This window comes from Syngnathus typhle, linkage group LG5 (assembly GCF_033458585.1).
Source record: "Syngnathus typhle isolate RoL2023-S1 ecotype Sweden linkage group LG5, RoL_Styp_1.0, whole genome shotgun sequence".
Classification (NCBI taxonomy): domain Eukaryota; kingdom Metazoa; phylum Chordata; class Actinopteri; order Syngnathiformes; family Syngnathidae; genus Syngnathus; species Syngnathus typhle.
Genome location: NC_083742.1, coordinates 14,022,877 through 14,043,684, shown reverse-complemented (window position 1 = coordinate 14,043,684; position 20,808 = coordinate 14,022,877). Strand labels below are relative to the sequence as shown.

At 42.1% G+C, this 20,808-nt stretch overlaps 2 protein-coding genes across 6 annotated transcripts in view; one reads left to right on the top strand and one right to left on the bottom strand.

The window, feature by feature from the left end:
- Positions 1-20,379, top strand: fancc (FA complementation group C). The gene is made up of 16 exons (XM_061278243.1): positions 1-138; positions 2,497-2,685; positions 5,544-5,631; positions 5,740-5,834; positions 10,019-10,126; positions 10,195-10,259; positions 10,378-10,542; positions 11,320-11,479; positions 13,829-13,884; positions 13,967-14,066; positions 14,801-14,870; positions 16,469-16,565; positions 16,777-16,954; positions 17,389-17,592; positions 17,813-18,039; positions 20,249-20,379. The coding sequence occupies exons 2-16, from the start codon at positions 2,518-2,520 to the stop codon at positions 20,250-20,252; spliced, it is 1,785 nt and encodes a 594-aa protein (XP_061134227.1). The 5' UTR covers positions 1-138; positions 2,497-2,517; the 3' UTR covers positions 20,253-20,379.
- Positions 20,102-20,808, bottom strand: part of aopep (aminopeptidase O (putative)) — a 57,986-nt gene continuing 57,279 nt past the window's right edge. For all 5 annotated transcript variants that reach the window (XR_009714414.1, XM_061278240.1, XM_061278239.1 and 2 more), the window contains one exon: positions 20,102-20,357. Coding sequence is in view for 1 of the 5 variants with exons in the window: in XM_061278242.1 (XP_061134226.1) it covers positions 20,319-20,357 (39 nt within the window). In the remaining 4 variants the exon portion in view is untranslated. The remainder of the gene's footprint in view (positions 20,358-20,808) is intronic.

The following is a 20,808-nucleotide window of genomic DNA, read 5'->3' as shown; positions in this document are numbered from 1 at the left end:
AGCCAATCGAATTCCTTCGTACGCGGAAGAGCGAAATACGGATTGTTACCCTCGTCCGGGACTAATTAACTTAATTTCTTTAGTGTAAAATGAAAGCGATACATTCAATATGCTACGATTTTGTCTAGCTATTCAATGGTAAGTAGCTATTCGTCCTTTGTTGTACATATGGCACCGTCACCAGGGTGTCAAATATGCTTGCAAATAGCTAGTGCCTGTTCGTTGAATTATTCAACGTAGGAGGCTTGTTTACATATTAATTTTCATATTTATATTGAGATAACATACATTTGGTCCAAGGTGAAGGAAAATATACTTCCAATAGACCAGTTATTGTATCGCTAAAGTTTCCAAACGTGTATTATATTTCTTAAATCTACGTTTTCTTTATCCGTTCATACTTCTTCAGGGTTTTCCTAATATTTTCACACTCTTTTATAACACCGTTAGTTTTAAATAGAAAGTGAAGTTTTACAGATTTGATTATACTGGAATAATATAAACAGTCTCATAATTGGAACAGCAAACCGACCCCAACCTAAAATCCACAAGCTTAGTCGTACAAATCTTCAAAGATAATATTTGACCAGTCACATCTTGTTCCTTCTCCAGAGGCTCTCTGGGCAGTCAGAAACGAAGGCAGCAGTTGAGCGCTTTTTGTACATGTACATATATTCGTGGGCAATTGGTGTGCTTGTTGTCATTGTGTACTGAATGTGAAGGTTTGCATTGTACTCTTGATGAAAGCTTAAGTTTGTTTTACTTTTTCAAACCACTTACTTCAAAATGTCCACCATTCCAAATATTGCCACTTTATTTTGGAACTTTTTGCAGGGCATGTCACTGAGCCCTACTGCAAAGAGCAACATTTTGCGAAGAATAGTTAAATTCATAAATGCCGAGCTGCAAATATTTAAAATGCTGGGACACCGTATTAATAATTGAATTATAATGGTCAGTTTACATTCACATATTTTGTTCTGTCTTGGAGTTACCATTGGTTACTATATCGTCACATGATGCGCTTGTCTGCTATAGTTTGCAGTTGCCTTGGTGATGGCTGTGTAGCATTAGATGTTATGACATCACAATACAAAAGGACTGCTGCGTCTATGCATGATTGTAAACATGCTTTTTTGTAGTCCACAATGTTTTCACGGCTGTTGCGATTAGCCTTTGACATCTACAGCCTGGCCTGCCAGAAGATGTTCGGTATTTTCTTCGTGGCAGAGAAGGATCGTCTTGAGATGGAGGTGAGGGACCTGCAAGCGCAGCGCCAATGGCTGGAGGAGCAGGTCAAGTCACAAGGGCCCGCCGTGGAGGAGCTCTCGGCCAAACTGCAACTGGAAATGGACGAGTACAAGACCCTGTGGGAGCAGGTGGAGTATTTGACCATAAAGGTGGAAGTGGAGAAGATGAGGAAAAAAAGCGAGAGTGATCTTCTCCAAAAGGTACGGGACATGTGTTTGAGAGACGAGCACGAGAGGATGAGACAACTCCAAGAATTGGCCACGGAGGGAGACCACATGGCCGCCAAAGGTCCGACGCAGCCTTTCCCAAAAGAAGAGGTTGAGGGCGACGAGCGAATGTGGAACGAGATCTTTGTGGAACTGATGGAAGCAGAAAGCCAGTTGTCTTATCAGAAGGGTCTGGAGGAAGTGTTGGCCTTGAAAGAGCGCCAACTTCGCAAGGAGGAAGCCCAGAACAACCTCCTCCAGTGGGTCATTGACAAGGAGAAGGTGTTTGCCGCCGATTACGAGAACGAGTTGCAGAGACTTTACAAGAGCAACAATGAAGGGATTTCTCACAGTTGAGTAAAAGTTTCAAGAGAAGCAACATTCATTTGCAATGAACACTTTTATGTATTCACTATCAAGGAAAGGATGATCTGCATCACAGTAGAGACTAATGGCGAGTGCGTCGGCCACAAATCCAAAGCGGATAGATTGGATGTTCTCAACTTCCGATAGCTCAAGTCACGTTGCTCTTCTTCAATTAACCGACAGCCGATGGTGATGCTGGTGGAGGACTAGTGCGCTTCATTTTGTCTCAGTTGCTTCAGAGTACGCTATTCACCATCAATTGATAAATCAGTCAACCCTGATGCCACAAAAGTTTACAAAAACACATTTTTTTATACAGCTCTTGTGTTGCATCGCATTCAATTGTGTACCCAAAAGCCATGTGTTTTATCATTAAAAAAAAATAAAAAAGGTGATCTGTAATGTTTGTGAGTCAGTGCGTGTTTTTTTACTTTTTACTTCTAGTGTGGCCTTATTGTTTTACAATGTGATACCTTAACCAAAACATGATTACATTTTGATGAAACCTTTGTGTGTCTTGGCATGAAGGAATTGACAATAAAGCTGACTCTGACTCTGAATGCTTACAGGCTCTCTTCCTGTTCCTTGACAAAACACAGTCCGCGACTTGCCTGTGTAATTACGATAGTGAACGCATCTCTCTCTCTCTCTTTTTTTTTTTTTTTCCCCGAAGGATCCTCGTTCAAACTGAACCATGTCTCAATCAGTGGTCCGAGTGCAGCAAACCGAGATGCAGTTGTGGCTGGACAAAGTTGAGGCTTGGGGCCAAGTCGACAGCGTGGACGTTCACAAAGATGCATGCGCTCATCTGTGTTCACTGAGGGATTTCCTCCAGCGACTTCTCATGCACATTGACAACATGGTAAGTATTCAAACATACAGTAGGTGTTCATTCATACAAGCATGCCTGGCGGCTCGCAGACTTGACACTCAACCCGCTGAGATAAATTATCAATTGCATCAGCAGCCAAACGCCCGTTATTAATTAATCATTAATCATTAATGACGCTACACACAAGTACACACACACGCACACTCTCTTCAGCTTCTGTCCAAGCCAACCCGTGAACAGTGAGTCCAGCGTTCGGAGGCCAACAGAGGTTGCTCTATGTGCCGCAGAGGTTGCCTGGCTGGCAGCACTGCAATGTCGAATTTGTCAGGTAATAGTCGCGCTGGGACCTACAGTGCTAACCTAATGTATCCCCAAATCAGCTGCAGCAACCTTGGGCAGGAAGGTGCGAAGGCAGGGGGGTGATGCAGAACTGTGAGATTTCAGTGTTGCTTGGACCGCAAGTGCTCTATCTCACTCTGTAATCACGAACCTGTAGGAATGGTTTGGTTGAATCATTTTAAAGCAAAGCTAAATCTAAATGGAGCTTTCTATTTTAGTGAAGAAAAAAAAGACAAGCCATCCAATGACTGTCAAATATAGAGTGGTACCTTGACTGACAAGTTGAATTTTTGAAGCGAGCGAGCGAGCCTGTAACTCAATTTAACTCTCATATCAACTCAGGCAAAATGTTTTTAATTCACTAACTAGCATAAAGATTGGTGCAATGGAAAAGGGGTCATGGGGTCTGAGGAGACCAAATACTGTTATGGCGCAAATTGAGATTTAATGGAATGGGTGTGACATTGCACAATCTTATTGACACTATCCCACAAGCCAAATTATAAGTCAATGTAAATAATTGGGCATTAAATGGCCTTTCTGTGTAAATCCCGACAAAGCGTTGATAGCTATGCCTAAAAGAACAGAACTTAACATGAAGGCCTGCATGGACATAAAAAAAAAAAAAAAACGATCTTTCCATCTTCCAGTCTGTGAGCATGACTCCGGGCTTACGTCATGCCGAGGTGCGTAAAATGAAGGATTGGTTAAGAAACAAAAGCTGCTATAGTTTAATTGGACTGAAATCCTTTTTACAGGCACTGGAGTCATAAAAGACCATGTGAGGATTGCCTGCTTCTTGGCAGCGCTCCGCATCCCTTGATGACTTAACTGCTTTCTTGTGGCCGGTGCCCAAAAAGTGGTGTTGAATAAGAACAGTTGCTCTGGAAAACAAAGTGGATGTTTCTCATTTGCTTGTTGATCTCCTTCAGGTTTCCAATAACTTTTGTCATCTAACTTTCCAAAATCACAAGCAATTAGGATAGCATCTCACTCAAGTGAATGAGTCAAGTTAACCATCTTGTCTGTTGCCGTTTTTTTTTTTTTTTTTTTCTTAAGCCATACAGCTACCTAATCATTTGCTACTCTGAAGAATTAATTGCAGTTCACCTCTTTTCAATGCCTCTCCCGCCCTCGTATCAATCCCTTTCTGTTCTTTTACGGCGAAACCCCATGGAGGTCTTTATCAAGGCGTTTCCCCATAAAACGGAAAATTATATACATACATTCTGCCTTAGGCGTGGCAGTAGTTGGTCTATGAGGACTTGGATTATATCTTGCAGACTGGGAAGGTTTCGAGATCCATACGGACCAAATGCTTAGACTGTTTTTATGTGGGTGAAGTCGCCACCATAGCATTGAAACACATCCGTAAACGGCATAAAAGCTTTGTTTTGTTCTTTTGATCAACGCCGTCACTAAAGCTGTCGTGTCACAATAAAAAGTTAGTAAAGCCATTAATTATGTTTTCGTTGCATTTCGGTTTTGAGAGAGGCGAATTTCTTTCACACACACGCACATGCGCGCACACACACACACACACACACACCAAATGCTTCAACTAAAACCGCTGTGATTACCATGTCAGACAATCAATGGAGATGGCAATGTAACCAAAAAAAAAAAAAAGCCCCGCTGTGGAATTATTTAGACCAGGCCAAAACCAGGAAGTTAGCATTTCCCCCCAATGATGCAGATGTCGTCTAACCGATTATCCAAACCTATTGAAGGCCCATCATTTGGTGAAGCCATGTGATCGTATGAGATCTTTTTCTACATGGAGGCCCAGTCGGCGTTTCTCTCTGCTTGAGCAGCAGCACATTGGCTCAATTACACTTTAGCGCTGTGTGGCCTCCTCCTGCAACAAAGCTATGCTGTTGAACTTAATTAGCTCATAGTTCAAACATATCATACGGGCTCGCTACGGGTTAATTAGATTCCGTAATACTGTACACAGGCTGGGCTATTTGTACGCACATGTGCCGACATTTACTTCAATATGTTACCGCTGGGTTTTGGTATTTTGTTGTTGTTTTTTGTTGCTGGGGGGCACTCACAATAAATCCTCCAATGTAGCGCTCTCAAACTCTCTCGCATACTTAAAGTGCCTGCCGGGTGAAATAAAGCACATGGTGGTTTGCGAGCTGCATAAACAAACCCAGCGAGTATAGAAGCATGGACTCAAGCCAGGCTCTGCTCCGTCTTTCACTGCGGCCGTTATAGCGAGAACCGCAACATGAAAATGAAGCGGCTCTAGGAGAGCGGCGAGCCGCTGCCCTGGCCGACCGGTCTCCCCATATTGTCGTAATCCTGCTGAGATGGCGGGAATTTGGGGAGGGTTGACGTCGACCAAAATCCAATGTAAAAGAAAAAACGTGTTGCTTATAAAAATTATACAGTGTTTGGTGCCTGTTTGTGTTTCTATTCATATAGGACAGCTTATGTTAGAAGCACCCTTTTTTGTGTTTCATTACAGTTAAGGAGTGTTGACTTATGTTTTACACTTAAAAAGAAAATGAAATGAGTGATTTTCTTTTGCCTGTTCCAAGGGTTCCACAACAGAGACTATGAAGAAGATGCCTTTTCTTGGCCAGATTGTGGGCCGCTTGTGCTGGAACCCCGTTGTCACTGCTGACGGTGAGACCCCTTGTGAGCCGCTGTGAAGTGTGTCTTGCAGGCTATTTGTTTTCCCCAACCGTGATGGCGATTGAACAGATGAGTGTAATTTTTTTTTTCTTTTAACAGTTGAAAGCAGAGGGCTGATCTTCCAGTGTCTGTGGGCGCTATACTCTGAGCAGCCGGCCAATGCTTTGGAAAGAAAGGCTAACCAGTGGATACAGGTATGTTGGATGTTATCCAGTTGATCTTCTGTGGAACCTTCTAAGGGAAAAAAATAGATTTATTGTGCAGTTTGTTTATTAGTAGTTTTCAATTCAGTAACAGTGCAGGCAATTAAATGATATGTTAACTCTGGTAAAATACTGCCCCTATAGGTGTGAAGTGCGGAAAATACCGTGATTTTCCATGCATAATGCGCAAAATTTAACTAATTTATTGTCCCAAAATCTGGGGTTATCCAGTTGATCTTCTGTGGAACCTTCTGAGGGGAAAAAATAGAATTATTGTGCAGTTTGTTTATTAATAGTTTTCAATTTAGTAACAGTGCAGGCAATTAAATATGTTAACTCTGGTAAAATACTGCCCCCTATAGGTGTGAAGTGTGGAAAATACCGTGATTTCCCATGCATAATGCGCGAAATTTAACAAATTTATTGTCCTAAAATCTGGGGTGCACATTATGCATGGGTACAACAGTTTTTGAAGAAAATCTCCCTCGAAATAAAACTTGAAATCACACCTTTCTTCTTGTTTGTTGTCAATCGCGCATCGCATTCAGCCATCCTGCCCAACACACTTAGTCAGTAAAATTCATAATTGACGACACGTCGTTTGATGCGATGGTGCAATCCTTGATGGTGTGTTAATGTCAAATATTGTTTGTTTTTAATCTCCATCGCAGACCGGATATCATATGGAGGCCGCCATGACAGTATGCGCAGAACAGATGCGCAAGACACGTCAGCTATATAAAGAGCGAGAGTTCAGTTCTCTACCTATTAGTTTCAATTCACAGTTTAATTAGCAGTTTCCATCAGCAAATAACAAAATGCGTATTACAGGTAATATTTTATTTCACAACACTTTGCCGTGTTCCTTTCTTCTCTGCTGTTCACTTCAAACACGGTCCATACGAACACAATGCTCTCGTATCAGACGCTTGTTCGATCGCCTGCTCGTTTGCTGTCACAATGTACCCTACACAAATCCGAAACATTTCTTCGCTATCGAGTTTGCTAGCGCTTGCGCAGTGATACTGACCGGCAGTATAACATCCGGTTGTTCCCAAAGATGATCTTTTTTCTGAAATAATTTTACGTTTACGGACTTAAATAAGAGTCAAAATGTGGGTGCGTATTATACATGGGTACAGGCTTTTTTTCAGCATCGACATGCCATTTTTAGGATGCGTATTATGCACGGGGGGGGGGGGGGGGGGCATTTTGCATGGAAAAACACGGTAGGTTGATTTATAGACCTAAAATAGACGTTTAAAATAGGTTGATTTATAGACTTAAAATAAACTCCTAAAATAGGTTGTCTTATAGACCTAGAATAGGTTGATTTATAGACCTAAAATGGACGTCTAAAATAGGTTGATTTATAGAGCTAAAATAGACGTCTAAAATAGGTTGATTTATAGACCCAAAATAGGTTGATTTATAGACCTAAAAAAGACGTCGAAAATAGGTTGATTTATAGACCTAAAATAGCCGTCTAAAATAGATTGATTTATAGACCTAAAATAGGTTGATTTATAGACCTAAAATAGACGTCTAGAATAGGTTGATTTAGACCTAAAATAGGTTGATATATAGACCGAAAATAGACGTCTAAAATAGGTTGGAACCTAAAATAGACGTCTAAAATAGGTGGATTTATAGACCTAAAATAGACGTCTAAAATAGGTGGATTTATAGACCTTAAAATAGACGTCTAGAATAGGTTGATTTTTAAACCAAAAATAGACGTTTACGGATTTAAGTAACACTCAAAATTTGGGTGCGTATTATACATGGGTACAGGCTTTTTTTCCAGCATCGACATGCCATTTTTAGGGTGCGCATTATGCACGGGGGCGTATTTTGCATGGAAAAAAACGGTAACCTGTTCCCTTTTCATTACAAACATGGTTTAGTGTACTTTTTTGCTCCGTGTTGTCCATTCTCCTTTTTAAATGATTGCTTGTGTCGACATATTTTTGCCTTCTCATTTAGTTTCCTCATTGTGGGCCTGTCACCACCACATGATAGCCTTCTGACGGTGTTTGAAGTCTACTTCGTTCTATCTTTGCAGGAGGACCACACAGTGACGCCTGTAGCATGGCGGGGTCTTTGAGGAGATGATAAATCAAGTGTGAGAGTGTTATATTAGAGGACTGGCGATTGCTCTTCTTTCAAGGGGTTGCTTTAGTGACTCAAGCAGTGTGAACCACAGACGGTCCCTGGAGCCTCTGTGGTTGCTTTCCCGTGTTAAAACATTGCTCTGACTCTTAGCTCACACTGGCTGTAATACTTTGTGTGTTTTGGAAATCATTTGAGCTACATCAACGATTCACTTCTATTTTGCTATGTCTGCTTTTATTGCATCCTATTTAAATTGGATTTCTTCAAAGCTTCCTTGATGTTTGCCCAAAACTGTGCTCCACCTTTATGCGGAGATGCATACAGTATTTTTGTGGAGCCTCGGGTGGAGTAAGTCAAACAGCAAATGACATTTCAGTTCCTTTCAATTGGGAGAATTGATTTAATATCCAGGCAAATAGTGTTACAAGGCAAAATGGTAAATGCGAAAGTGAGAGAGGTGAATCTGCATCCTGGAACCGACTGTGCTGGATCTCCGATGTTGTCTATATATGCTTCTCTCATTGGTTTGGGCTGTTCAGCTATGTCTTCGCCAGTGCCATCTGCTTTTGTATACATGGCTGCTTGGAAGGGTATAATTGCTGCGGTGTCTCCGAGCCAGCTCGGTCGCTGGCTGTTTTTCTGGGAACATAAGATGACTTTTGACTGAAAGCATTTGCTGTCCAACAATGGGTTTGTCTTTCATCGCTGGTGATCACGCCCTTTTCTTCTATTCTGAAGATCCGGCAGTTCACCCCCGTTGGTTGTCATTGTGTCTGTCCAACCAGGCTTTCTTCACCATCCTCAATGTGCCTCCAAACCGAGCTGGATCACTTTTATGCGGACTCGGGTTCGGAGGGCGCTCAGATGGTAGTGATTGGGGTTTCTTTGGTGAGGCGACGTGGAGGGTATGACCACACAGCTCCGCCAACAGCGCAGTATTCCAACTATTCTACTTGTCTCGCTTTCCAGTCCCCACCATTCCCGTTTGTCCACTTCTTGTGGTAAGCTTATTACTGCAGTCCATTGAAGAGCAAAATGTGAGGCCCTGTTGTCCAAAGTGCCTTTTCTAAACAAGTCTATCACTTTAATGTGGTCCAACAGAAACGGTTACATCAGGGAAACCAAACCTCTTCAAACCAAACTTAAAATGTTGTTTTGGAATCACTTGTTGCTTTTAGTCCAACTTTGAGTATAATTGCTGGATGGAATCACCATTTACAAAATCTCCCGCCACAAAAAGCAGAGTCCAAAAGGCTCTCTAGTCAGCATTGAACCAGCTCAGTGGTAGAGTGTCCGCCCTGAGACTGGAAGGTTGTGGGTTCAAACCCCGGCCGGCTCATACCAAAGACTATAAAAATGGGACCCATTGCCTCCCTGCTTGGCACTCAGCATTAAGCGCTGCAATTGGGGGGTTAGATCATCAAATGATTCCCGAGCGCGGCACCGCTGCTGCTCACTGCTCCCCTCTCCCCCAGGGGGTGGATCAAAATCACATGGGGATGGGTTAAATGCAGAGGACAAATTTCGCCACACCCAGATGTGTGTGTGACGATCATTGGGATTTTAACTTTAACATTTCTATTTCATCCGTTTAGCATTTCCTCTCCTTGGCCCTTCATTATCACCATCACCACCGTCAGCCTTTTTCACAGTCAAGAATGATTCGATTTTATTGGTGTCGTTTTATCACTGTGTGTGTGTGTGCGTGCGTGCGCGTGTGTGCGTGTGCGTGTGCGTGTGCGTGTGTGTGTGTGTGTGTGTGTGTGTGTGTGTGTGTGTGTGTGAGAGATGAGGCCCCTTCTGAAAAATGCTTGTAAAACACTGAGGTCCTTTGCAACAAAGAATGCTCACATCTAAAGGTCTTCCTCATATGTTGTCAATCCATTCTTACCTCCTGGAATGCTTTTTTATTTTATTTTTTGAACCATTCCCGCTCATGTCTTTGAAAAGATGCCAACTGAGTTGTCCTCAATTAGCTTTGATGGTATCCACCTTAGGCATTGTTGGCAGAAGCATAAATCTGCTGCTTCATATGTATTTTGTTGCTCCGACTCCCACAGAAACTGTTGTGTCAACTTGCCACCGAAGATGACGAATCACTAGCCAATTCTTTGCTCCAACATTCACATGTGTCGCCAACTCAGTACCGCCTCCAAGTCCTCAGAAAGGTATTGTGTAATCATCATGGTGGCTGCTATGACACATAAAACAGAATAATTCTTTCCCCACTATTCAGGTGGTGGCACAGTTGCAGAAAGACATTGGAAAAGGCTGCAGTTCACTGGGAGACAGAAATGAGAGGTGATCCCCCTAAAAGTGATTTCTGAATTCTGTAGACTGAAAAGATGTACAAGAGATCTAAGCTGGAGTGTTGAATTTTTGATCGTGCAAAGACACTTGATAAAATCTTTGTGCGCAGGTGTTCATGTGATAGGATGGTGGCGACATGCGAGGCTTGCGTTCCCCTGGTTACCTGCCCCGAGGTTGCTCCTCTCATTGGAACTTTGCTGCAGCGGTCACTAACATGTGCACAAGCAACTCTCCCGTATGACTTCCTGGATGCTCTAAGCTCTGCCTATAGCAGGTACTCTAGGATACAGTCAGAATATATTATTTATCACAAGACTTTGTCGTTTATGATAATTTTGTGCTCATCATATTTTTGTTTTGGTTTTCGTAAAGTTTAGACTTTTCATGACTGTCTTCTAGTATTTTCTTCCCTCTTTATCTTGGAAAATTACAACTTCATTGACATGCAATTACTGCTTTTTTTTCTTTGGAAATTTGCGACCAATACTGCTATTATACTCCTAGGATATTTGTAGTCGCTTTAAATGATTGACTTAAAAATCACTAGTTTTCCTCACGCTTAAGAAATATGATAATATAATAATGGTAAATATTTATTTTCTTACAGTAACAACTTTAGTCTTTAAAATGACTTAACCTTAAAACCTGAACCCCAAATTGTGCTTTTGTTTTTAGACCCTTCATATATCTCCTACATTAGGTTTTGACAAGTTTTGGAACTTTTAGGTGATTTAATCAGTGATTGGGCTCAGCCTCTTAGCCCTCCCTGAATTGTAATACTTCCACTTAACGTAGTTCAAGCTCCTTTGGCAACAATACGTGGCACATGTTGCTTTTCATCTTCCTCCTATTCTTCTAGGAGCAATCAATGTTAAGTTTGTTGCGTATATCAGGACACAAATCAAAGGCTCTAAATTCTTCATTTCACTCTGATTGCATTGTTTTAAAAAGAAACCAAAGCCGAACCGCAACATCTGGTTAGCAGATGGTTTCCCCTTCCGATGTGATACAACGAGATGTGACATAATAGATATGACTTGACTTTTCACAGTGGTCGCTTGTCACTGGAGGACCGGGCTGTCGTGGCCCTGTGGTATCACAGCCTGCCCAGCCTGGAGGAGACGGTGCTCGCTCTGCTGGAGTTCACCGTCTTCGCTGACGCGCCGCCGTCACCGCAACAGCTCAAGCGGCAAATAGCGCAGTCGCTGCTGGTAGGTTTGCTACACTCCCGTTAAATCACTATCAAGCAAATGGGACGCTTGCCATTATGCATTTCCCTTATTTGTCTCCTTGGGTAGTAATGTAGCATGTAGTCTTATGGCAGAAAGATCAAACAGGCCGTTGTACTCATCGGCCCGCAAATAGCGTCTCAGATCTGAATTCATTATTTTAATATTACCGTCTTTTTTCATAACATGAAACGTTTCCACAGATTAGGGTTTTTTTTTTTTTTTTTTCTTTCAATAATTGACTGTTTCCTTTGCCGTTGTTGGATTTGCCTAGTGTGTGTCTCACGTCATTTGGCCAGCTCCAAACTGCGTCTCACATCATTTGGCGTGCACCACACAGTCTTTATTGTGCGGGTTAAATCGTTCGAGTCCTGAGCCCCCACCCCACCACCATCTCATACGCTCGAGTTTGTACAGTGGCAAAGTCATTGATCACATGACGATGATTAAGGTAATGGAGAAAGAAGTGTTGCGAGCAAAAGTACAGACCTGTCCTACATAAATAGTGTCACAAATCATGTTTGTACAAATTCATGGCTGCCACACACTAAGAATTACAAAGTCATAGGGCCGCGGCAAAAAGACAAAAAACTTACTGGGGGAAAAAACGCTTCTAGAGACTGTTTAATATTTAAGTTTTTGATTCTTTGTATCTAGTGCAGTTTACTCATCACTTTTTTATTGGTGAAATGATCACATCTTTTACATATTTCGACTTTTTTTTTTTACGACTCAGTTGTTTTTAAAAAGTACATTTTCAATGTGGGCTGAGCACTCCTACTTCGTAAGGTTAAACTCTGGTGGGAAACGATCATTTGGCCGCCTTCTCGTCACGCTCAAGTTTTTGTCGGGCATGTCACTGCTGCTTTCCAGCATTGATGGTCCACTTGAGTTGCGTTCAAGTGCCTAACAATGCACACTTTTGCAGTTTCAAGTTCTGTACCCATTAAATAAGAGAGATGACTAACACGGCACCGAGAAATACTGAATATCCGCCTCTTGATTGCACTCGATGACCATCTAACGTTCACACGAGTTACTAATCAAGTCTGACGGAAAGAAGTTTTTGTTTATGTCAGTCCGAGATTTGTTTATGCTTTTCATCCCTTGCTGGTTTACCTCTTGTTTTTATCACCTTTGTACACACACACGCACACGCGCCCACACACACACGCACGTCTTTAGTGAATGTTCTTTGTTTAAGATATTACATCTGGTGTAGTGTGTCTGTCATTAAGAGAGTAGGAGGCAAAGTTTAGGTTTCACTTAGCCTTAAGGTTGTTTGGATGTCAGATGTGCACACACATGTGCCAAGGCAAAAAAAAAAAAGGGAAAGTCGACTGGCTTGTGTCTCTCTTCTCTTTCTTTTCAATCACCGCAGTCAAATGGGGAAACCTGACATTAAGGCAGACATTCCTCGTTGGACTTGTGCCGCCACCTCTACGTGATCTATTCTGACTCGAGCCCCAATGACAATAAACCTTCGCTTCCTCGTTTCCGACCGCCAAAGTAAAAAGAAAAAAACAAAACAAAAAAAACAGGATGTTTGTTGCGTGCCGTAATTGAGGTGGTAAGGTAATGGAGGCCAACGCTAAAAGGCCCGTTCATCTGTTTTAAGTAGCAGGAGCTGTGGCACAACCTGCAAATGCCCACATTTGGGTGCATTTGCATGCATTTATGTGGACAGTGACATGTCGCTGCAACCCACCCAGCCACTCGCGTACACGTAAGCTGCTCTGCTTGCAAGGCTCATCGTCTTACATGAAACATGGCAAGAACATGATGAAAGGTGGTGATGTTGTAATAACATCAGAAATCCACTAGGTGCTGCTGTTTACCCATAATCGACGTCCGCCTACTTTTACAAGGGAAAGTATCAAAAATCTTAAAATTACTTTCGTTCCACTACTTCTTGTAAATGTAAACTCTATTTTTGCATCGAGATAAATGTATATTTTCTGCTGTCAAAAGCTGACATGAACAACTTAAATGACACCCAAACAAGAGTTCAAGATGTGCTTCAGTCCTGTGTCTGTATGAGAGAGTATGTTATTATGGTATTAGTGCTGGTTATTAATTAAGATGTGGAAAATCCGAATCAACTGTCGAGACATAGAAGAGGGAGGAGGTGCGCCGTGCAGCTGTTAAGCGTTTGTGCTGGGGCGTTTTTAGAATGTGTTAAATGTAAAACACATGATGCGCTTACAATATAGTGGTGGGGATGTGTGGAGAGACGAAAAAAAAAAAAGAAAACTCGAGTTAGGGCCAAAAAGTTGATCTGGAGAGACATCTAGTGGTGTGTGTTCACAACCAGCTTGCCTGTTCTTCCAGCCCAAGGCCTGTGCTCAACACTGCTCCATCTTCTTGGTGGTGAATGACATCTTTCGGTGAGTCTCACTTGTGTCCACTTTCCCAATTGATATTCATTTTGTTCTTTTGGACTGACCTGTGCGCATGTGTTTTTGACAGGTCTGTCCTCAAGAAACAGGAGGATCACCCGTGCATTCGGGATCTCATCCAAAGCTTTACCAACTGCTTCTATAGGGAACTGACAGTGTTGCATACACAGGTATTCATTCCATGTGTTTCTTGAAAATATTTTTCATATCTCTAGCTCCTAAAATAAATTTGTGTTTTATATTTTCATTGGATATTATGTGTCATATATATATATACTAATATCAAGCCTTTTTATATTATATATATATATATAATATATTGTAGATATTATATATATATATATATTATATATTTTATATTATTTTTATACATCTATCAAAGTACATTTCTTACACTGCTCAATAAAACACAAGGTCATGTTATGGTTTATTTTTAATTATTTGGAATGTTACATTTAATTCCCTCTGTGTATTATGACCTACTTTGTTAAAATAAAGGTCTCCCTTGTAGTTTTACAACTATGCGATTATGTTCATGTTTTACTGCTGTAATATTACGACCATGTAGTTTAACATTTGCTCAGTGTAGTATTGTAACTATTTGTTGTAATGTTTCCTCTTTAATTTTATGACATGAATGTAACTTGCATTACAATGGCAATTTTTAAGTTCAAGATTTTTTCCATTGCAAACACTAGATGGCAGTGGCATCTTACTCAATACATCACGCTGATGTCTGCTGTCACACTGCTCAAATGCCAACCAATTACACGCTACATTACAACACACTCTCAACCAGTTTGTCACCGCTACGCAACCTCATCGTCACAGCGACATTTGTCACATTTGTCATTGGCAGGTTGCCACTCATTCGTTCTCACTTTTTTCCCCTGTGTCCCTTCAGACATCTTTGAAGGCCTTCTTCCCTCATTCTCCCCCAAATCTGCTGCTTCCGCTCTTGACCCAGCCGTCAGGTCAGTGTGCGTGCGTGCGCGCGTGCGCGCGTGTACGTATAATCACTCAATGCACAATACCTTGTATTGTCCGAACAAGTCGCGGTTTCCTGCTGTGTATTGAATGAGTATTTGTTTGGCCAATCGATATTAGTTAATGACAGTGGTGATTGCACTCACATGAGGTTCATTCAGTGTCAGCCATCACCTATTAAAAGTATTAAGCAACGGGTGCAAGCTTCTTCCTTGTAAGACACCGCCTGTGCACTCATCGGTCAAAAGATTAGGTGCACTTTGTGCAATCAATATAAAAGCTTAGTTCTACTTTTACGTCAATATTGCTTGTTTGACACTGCCAGGCGCAAACACAAAATGAGAACAGTGGCAAGGAGCTGCTGTTAGCCACAGCTAAACCACAAATGTTCACATGGGGTATTTTTTATGTCTGCATCTTTTTTTTCTGATTTATTTTACTTTTCCCCCCCCCCACACATTACAACGTAAGATATAAAGTATCATTCAAATACCCCCCAAAAAATCAGTAAGGTAACCAAATGGTAAATACAAAGTACGTACATGTAAAAATACTAACAAAAATGCTGTTACATCTCAAACTAAATTAAGATTAAAAAAAAAGAAATTACCCTCTTGGTAACACAGTTGTGACTGCAGAACCAGTTATGAGCAGATGCATGTCATTTATGGACTTTGGAGAAAAATATATTATTGGTGGGCTCAATAGGGAAATTTGATTTAAAAAAAAAAAGGCTTAAAAAAAGTTACAAGTGTGGTCATGGAATAATTAAAATGTATAATCCCTAGGTACTAGTACTCTTATTAGCAATATGTTCAGCATTGCATTGAAGAACTGCACAAGTCTGTACTTCATGCCATCAGAATTATGTAGCAAATAAAGGTCACCACATTTGCTATGTTTCTCGTTTTGTCAGTATGAGCATGTCTAGTCGTGCTTATCAATGTATGCCCACACCTGGCCTGCATGCGTAGAGGAACGATTGACATGAATGGCACCATTAAGGGAACACTGGAGTGCAGCCAGAACTCCGAGTTAATGATTCCTACTTATTTTTGTGCGCGCGCGAGAAAGGGCAATTTTTCACATCCGCCTGAATGGAAATGAGAAGTGTGACAAGTTGAACATTTCACTTTTTCCCCTCACTGACAAGTTGCCTTTGCATTGTTAAAACACGGCTCAAGGGTTAAGCCAGGATACTAAGTCCTGCTTACTTAAGAGACACTTGATTAGGCACACTTGCACAATCGCACAAAGACTCAATCATAGGAAATAAATATGAAATTAGATGTCTTTGTAAGGCAAAGTTTGCCGTATTGGATGGAGATCATTAAAGTGTTCTTAAAAAGTGTGAATTTTCCTAAACTGCAAAGTCGTCTCTTGTTTGTCGAGATCGGAGTTTTTAAATTGGGGATGTTTCTCCTCGAGTACAGCTTGCTAGGTTGCAAGATTTGCAGATGGTAATTGAGTGTAAAAAGTGCAGATTTGAGTGCTCTTTTTCTCTGTGAATGTGTGCGTGTGTGTGTGTGTGTGTGTGTTTGCGCGCGTGTGTTTGTGTGCACGCACACCAATGTGTCCTTTGCAGAGGCGTCTGGGGAGGCTCGCACACGTCACCTGAACTGGCTCAGCAACTCATTACGAAGACTGACAGAGGAAGCGGAGGCAGATGGCGGCAGCGGCGGGTTGGATGCTCTCCATCCATCCATCCACCCATCCATCCATCCATCCATCCATCCATCCATCCATCCATCCATCCATCCATCCATCCATCCATCCATTCAAAACTGAAAATGAAATTATATTATATGATATTAAGGGAAAAAAAATCAGGCAGTTAGATTATTTGCCCAAGTGTTCAGTCCATTATCATAATGTAATGTCATCTCTCGCTAGTGGTGGTGTTGGCGTAGTGTTTGAGGCCTGGTTCCTGCTGGTGCAGTGTTCTCATTGGGTCCACGAGGCTTTCCAGTTGCTGGCCACCGCCGAGCCCCGAGACTCCCACGCCTCGCTGTGGCTCTTGACCTTCTACCACCACCCCACCAACAGGGGGCACCAAAGGAATCAACGACTGGTAATGCTGTCTTCAAAAACAGTATCGCTCACAACACAAAGCAAAAAAATATGTGGCTCCTTCATAGCTCATTCAAATGCTACAAGGTCCTAAGGAATACCATTCCAGCCGCAATGTCTTGCATGGAAAATTGAGTGGTGCAAAATGTCAACCCCTGAGATCTCTTAAGTGTTAAATTGCTAAGAGCAAAGTCGTTGTGGCTGAATGGGATTGGGTGTGAGCCATGTGTGAAGAGCAAACACAGAAGGAACAGAAGGAAGAAACACATTAAAAAGTAAATAATGGATGACCGCTATCGGAGGGAGGAGGAGGATGAAGAAATATTGATTGCTCCCTTTGGGTCGCCTTCTCGCATAACAGAGGAGACACGCCGTCCGTGGCCGTCTTTGCACAATTGCGCATGTATTGATTGACTTTCTGCTTTGGATCTGCAGGTACGTGTGCAACAAATCTGGGAGCAGATGCGCATCCTTTTCTCAGATGATCATCTCGACCCCGGGGAACAACTCCGCGATGCGCTGGCCGTCATTTCCGCGAGCGCTCGACGGCCATCGCCGTTACTGACCCTCGGCCTGGCGCTCAACTGCGCCGTTTTCTCCCACCGGTCGCACGCCGTCTCTGCTCGCATCGTGTGCACGGTGAGGTGGCCGCCATGCAGATAGGTTATGTTACGTTTCATTAAACCTACTTTTACCCCCAAACCCTTTTTACAGACAGTATATGTGGAAATAGTGCACAGCAAGTTTGTGGATGCTAATCTAACGTTACAGTGAGACAAGTACGCCATTTGTGCGCCTCCATGTGCACGCCGTCAAATACATTTGCATATAATTAGGCCTGTGTATGCACACGGGCCAGGTGGCGGCTGCGTCCGGTCCGCTCAGTGAAGCATTACGAGTCCTGAGCCTGCTGGAGCGTCGGCTCGGCACGGGAAGCGGCGACGGCCCCTCATCCGGTGACCCCTGCGCGACCTCTGTCAGGATCCGTCAGCTTCAGAACGCGCTCGCCATCCCTACACCACCACCACCACCACAGCAACTGGATGTCACTCATGCGGGATACGCCCACCTCTCGCATTCACCCAGGTGAGAGACACGCACGCACGCACACACTGTAACACACACTGTTGAGTTGGGTGTCAGTTCAGGGTCTGCTTCGTGAGCAACGTTAGCATCGTTAATGAAGGCCACGCTCTGGGCAGCACGTGACTCTGTATGAAAGGACAGCGAAGCAGTCAGCTCAATAAATGCCAGACTTGCTTGAGCTTCATCTTGGGCAATATCAAAACAATCATCCAGATTATTTATATCTGTGCAAAATAATGTAGGAAGTGCTCAAAACTAAATGACTTTTTCCTTGTAATACTGCAACTTTTTTTCTAGTACAATTATCTAAATTGTGAAATTACTATTTTCTTTAAATCAATTTTTAATCGTATCATTGCAACTTAATTTCTTGTAACTATCTATGTATCTATCTATGTATCTATCTATGTATCTATGTATCTATCTATCTATCTATCTATCTATCTATCTATCTATCTATCTATCTATCTATCTATCTATCTATCTATCTATCTATCTATCTATGTATCTATCTATGTATCTATGTATCTATGTATCTATGTATCTATGTATCTATGTATCTATCTATCTATCTATCTATCTATCTATCTATCTATCTATCTATCTATCTATCTATCTATCTATCTATCTATCTATCTATCTATCTATCTATCTATCTATCTATCTATCTATCTATCTATCTATCTATCTATCTATCTATCTATCTATCTATCTATCTATCTATCTATCTATCTATCTATCTATCTATCTATCTATCTATCTATCTATCTATCTATCTATCTATCTATCTATCTAATCTATCTATCATGACCCCATGTGTGGTTCCCACGTTCTTATTCACATTGTGCTGTATCCCTTACATCAGGGGTCACCAAACTACGGCCCGCGGGCCGGACACGGCCCGCGGGACCGTTTAATCCGGCCCGCCAACCCTGAATAAATTGTATTATTAAACTTTTTTTTTTTTGCTCATTTTGCCTGCAATGACTGCGTTTCCCCAGTAGATGGGGAAGCGCTCGCCTGCGCATTTACTACCGGAAGCCGTGTCAGAAAGCTCGGTGCACACTCACAAGTGCGTGTACGGACATGGCGCACTCGCGCTCTATTTGTATCAGTCCCGAATTTAGAGCGTGGGCTGTGACGACAGCATTCTTGTAATTTGCGCGCTGAGCTTTCAGATGCAGTTTTGCGCTAAAGCCACCCACAAACCTTCCCCTGGAATCCTTCCGTTAAAATGTCGCCCAAGTAAAGCAGGGTGAACACAGTGCCGAGCGTTTAAAAGAGTTGCCAATTTGGCTCGACGTACGCGACGTGACGTTTAGCCACATGAACGTCAACATCTACCCGTCACAGATCGAGGTAAACGGACCAACACCTCGGATCTCGCCTAAGAATTGCCACAACAAATTTTACTCCAGACTATGACGCACTATCAAACTTTAACAAAAAAGACAGCGGTGTCTACAAGCCTACTGGAACCTACAAAAGGATTATAAGGAAGGAACACAAGAACTTTAAGAGACTGCTCATATGTGTCAGAGAGGTTCTGCTCTGACAACTGAGCTGAACTTTTATCTGTTAAGATTGTGCATGGCACAACAGAAAGTTAATGTTCCATGGTTTTTTTTCTATGAAGAACCCAGAGAGAGTTATTTAGTTATTATTTATTTCCTGTTTTTTCTGTGAAGAACTCAGAGAGGGTTTAGTTATTATTTATTTCATTAATAGTGTTATTATTTGTTTCCTGACTTTTTTTTCTGTAAAGAACCTGGAAAGGGTTATTAAATAACCGTTATTTGGTTATGTGTGGCTTTCTGGAAAATAAAAAATAAAAAAAATTTTTTAAGCTCCCCTACGATCGTCACACTTTTTCTGTTACAAACTGCCACCGGCCCGCCATCAGAGAAGGGAAAGGTTATGTGGCCCTCACAGGAAAAAGTTTGGGGACCCCTGCCTTACATGAAGTCATGTGTTATGTGTGAAAACACCTCAATGAATTTTCAGTCTAAACTCTGCACAGCCTGATTGGAGCTTCAGACTAAACACAGCACAAACACATGGATCAAGTTCTTTTTTCCATTTTTATTTCAGCAGTACAAAAAAGTGACATTTTTGTGCATGACCACAAAGGTTACAATGAAGCAGTTGTCTGTCTTTCAACCTTTTTCCCTTTCTAATGTTTTTTGGGGGGTTTTGTTTCCTCCACTAGTTAGCAGCCTTGGCCAGACTGTCGGATCCCCACAAACATTCCGAGTGGTCGACACGGTTGCCCCACCCTCTCACGACCTCCTGTCGTCTTCTCGTTTGTTGTCAGCAGCCTTGGAGAAGAGAGAGAAAGAGGAGTGCCCATTATGGAACCGGCGTGACAAGGCACATGTTTGAGTGTATACAGGACTTTTACATTCCCTCTAATAGAATCGATTGATACACACCATTTTAGTCTACTCATGTGACTGTTGTTGGTCAGTGAATTGGACGCCTGTTCCTGCTGAACTGAGCCAGTGGTTGTGTATGACTGATTATCAGCTCAGTAGGCACAGGCGGCCAAGCCCATTTCTTGCTGCCTATCAATCCTATGCTGCATTTTATGATCTGATTCATGTCTGGGGGTCCTTCGTGCTGTTAGTGAAAGGTGAAGCCAACTCTGTTTTGAGACCGCAACGCTCACTCACCTTGTATGGTTTTAAAAAAGTCATAAACCATTCAAACATCAACCTTAAATCCATCGAGTGCTTTGCAACTATCAACAGTTTGATTGCGCAAATGAAG

Bases quoted from the DNA above. Each gene is read 5' to 3' on its own strand.
- fancc (XM_061278243.1), top strand. From the start codon at position 2,518: ATGTCTCAATCAGTGGTCCGAGTGCAGCAAACCGAGATGCAGTTGTGG. The intron at 5,632-5,739 runs GTGAGACCCCTT...TTCTTTTAACAG, and splicing joins CCCCGTTGTCACTGCTGACG to TTGAAAGCAGAGGGCTGATC. The intron at 16,955-17,388 runs GTAATGCTGTCT...TTGGATCTGCAG, and splicing joins ACCAAAGGAATCAACGACTG to GTACGTGTGCAACAAATCTG.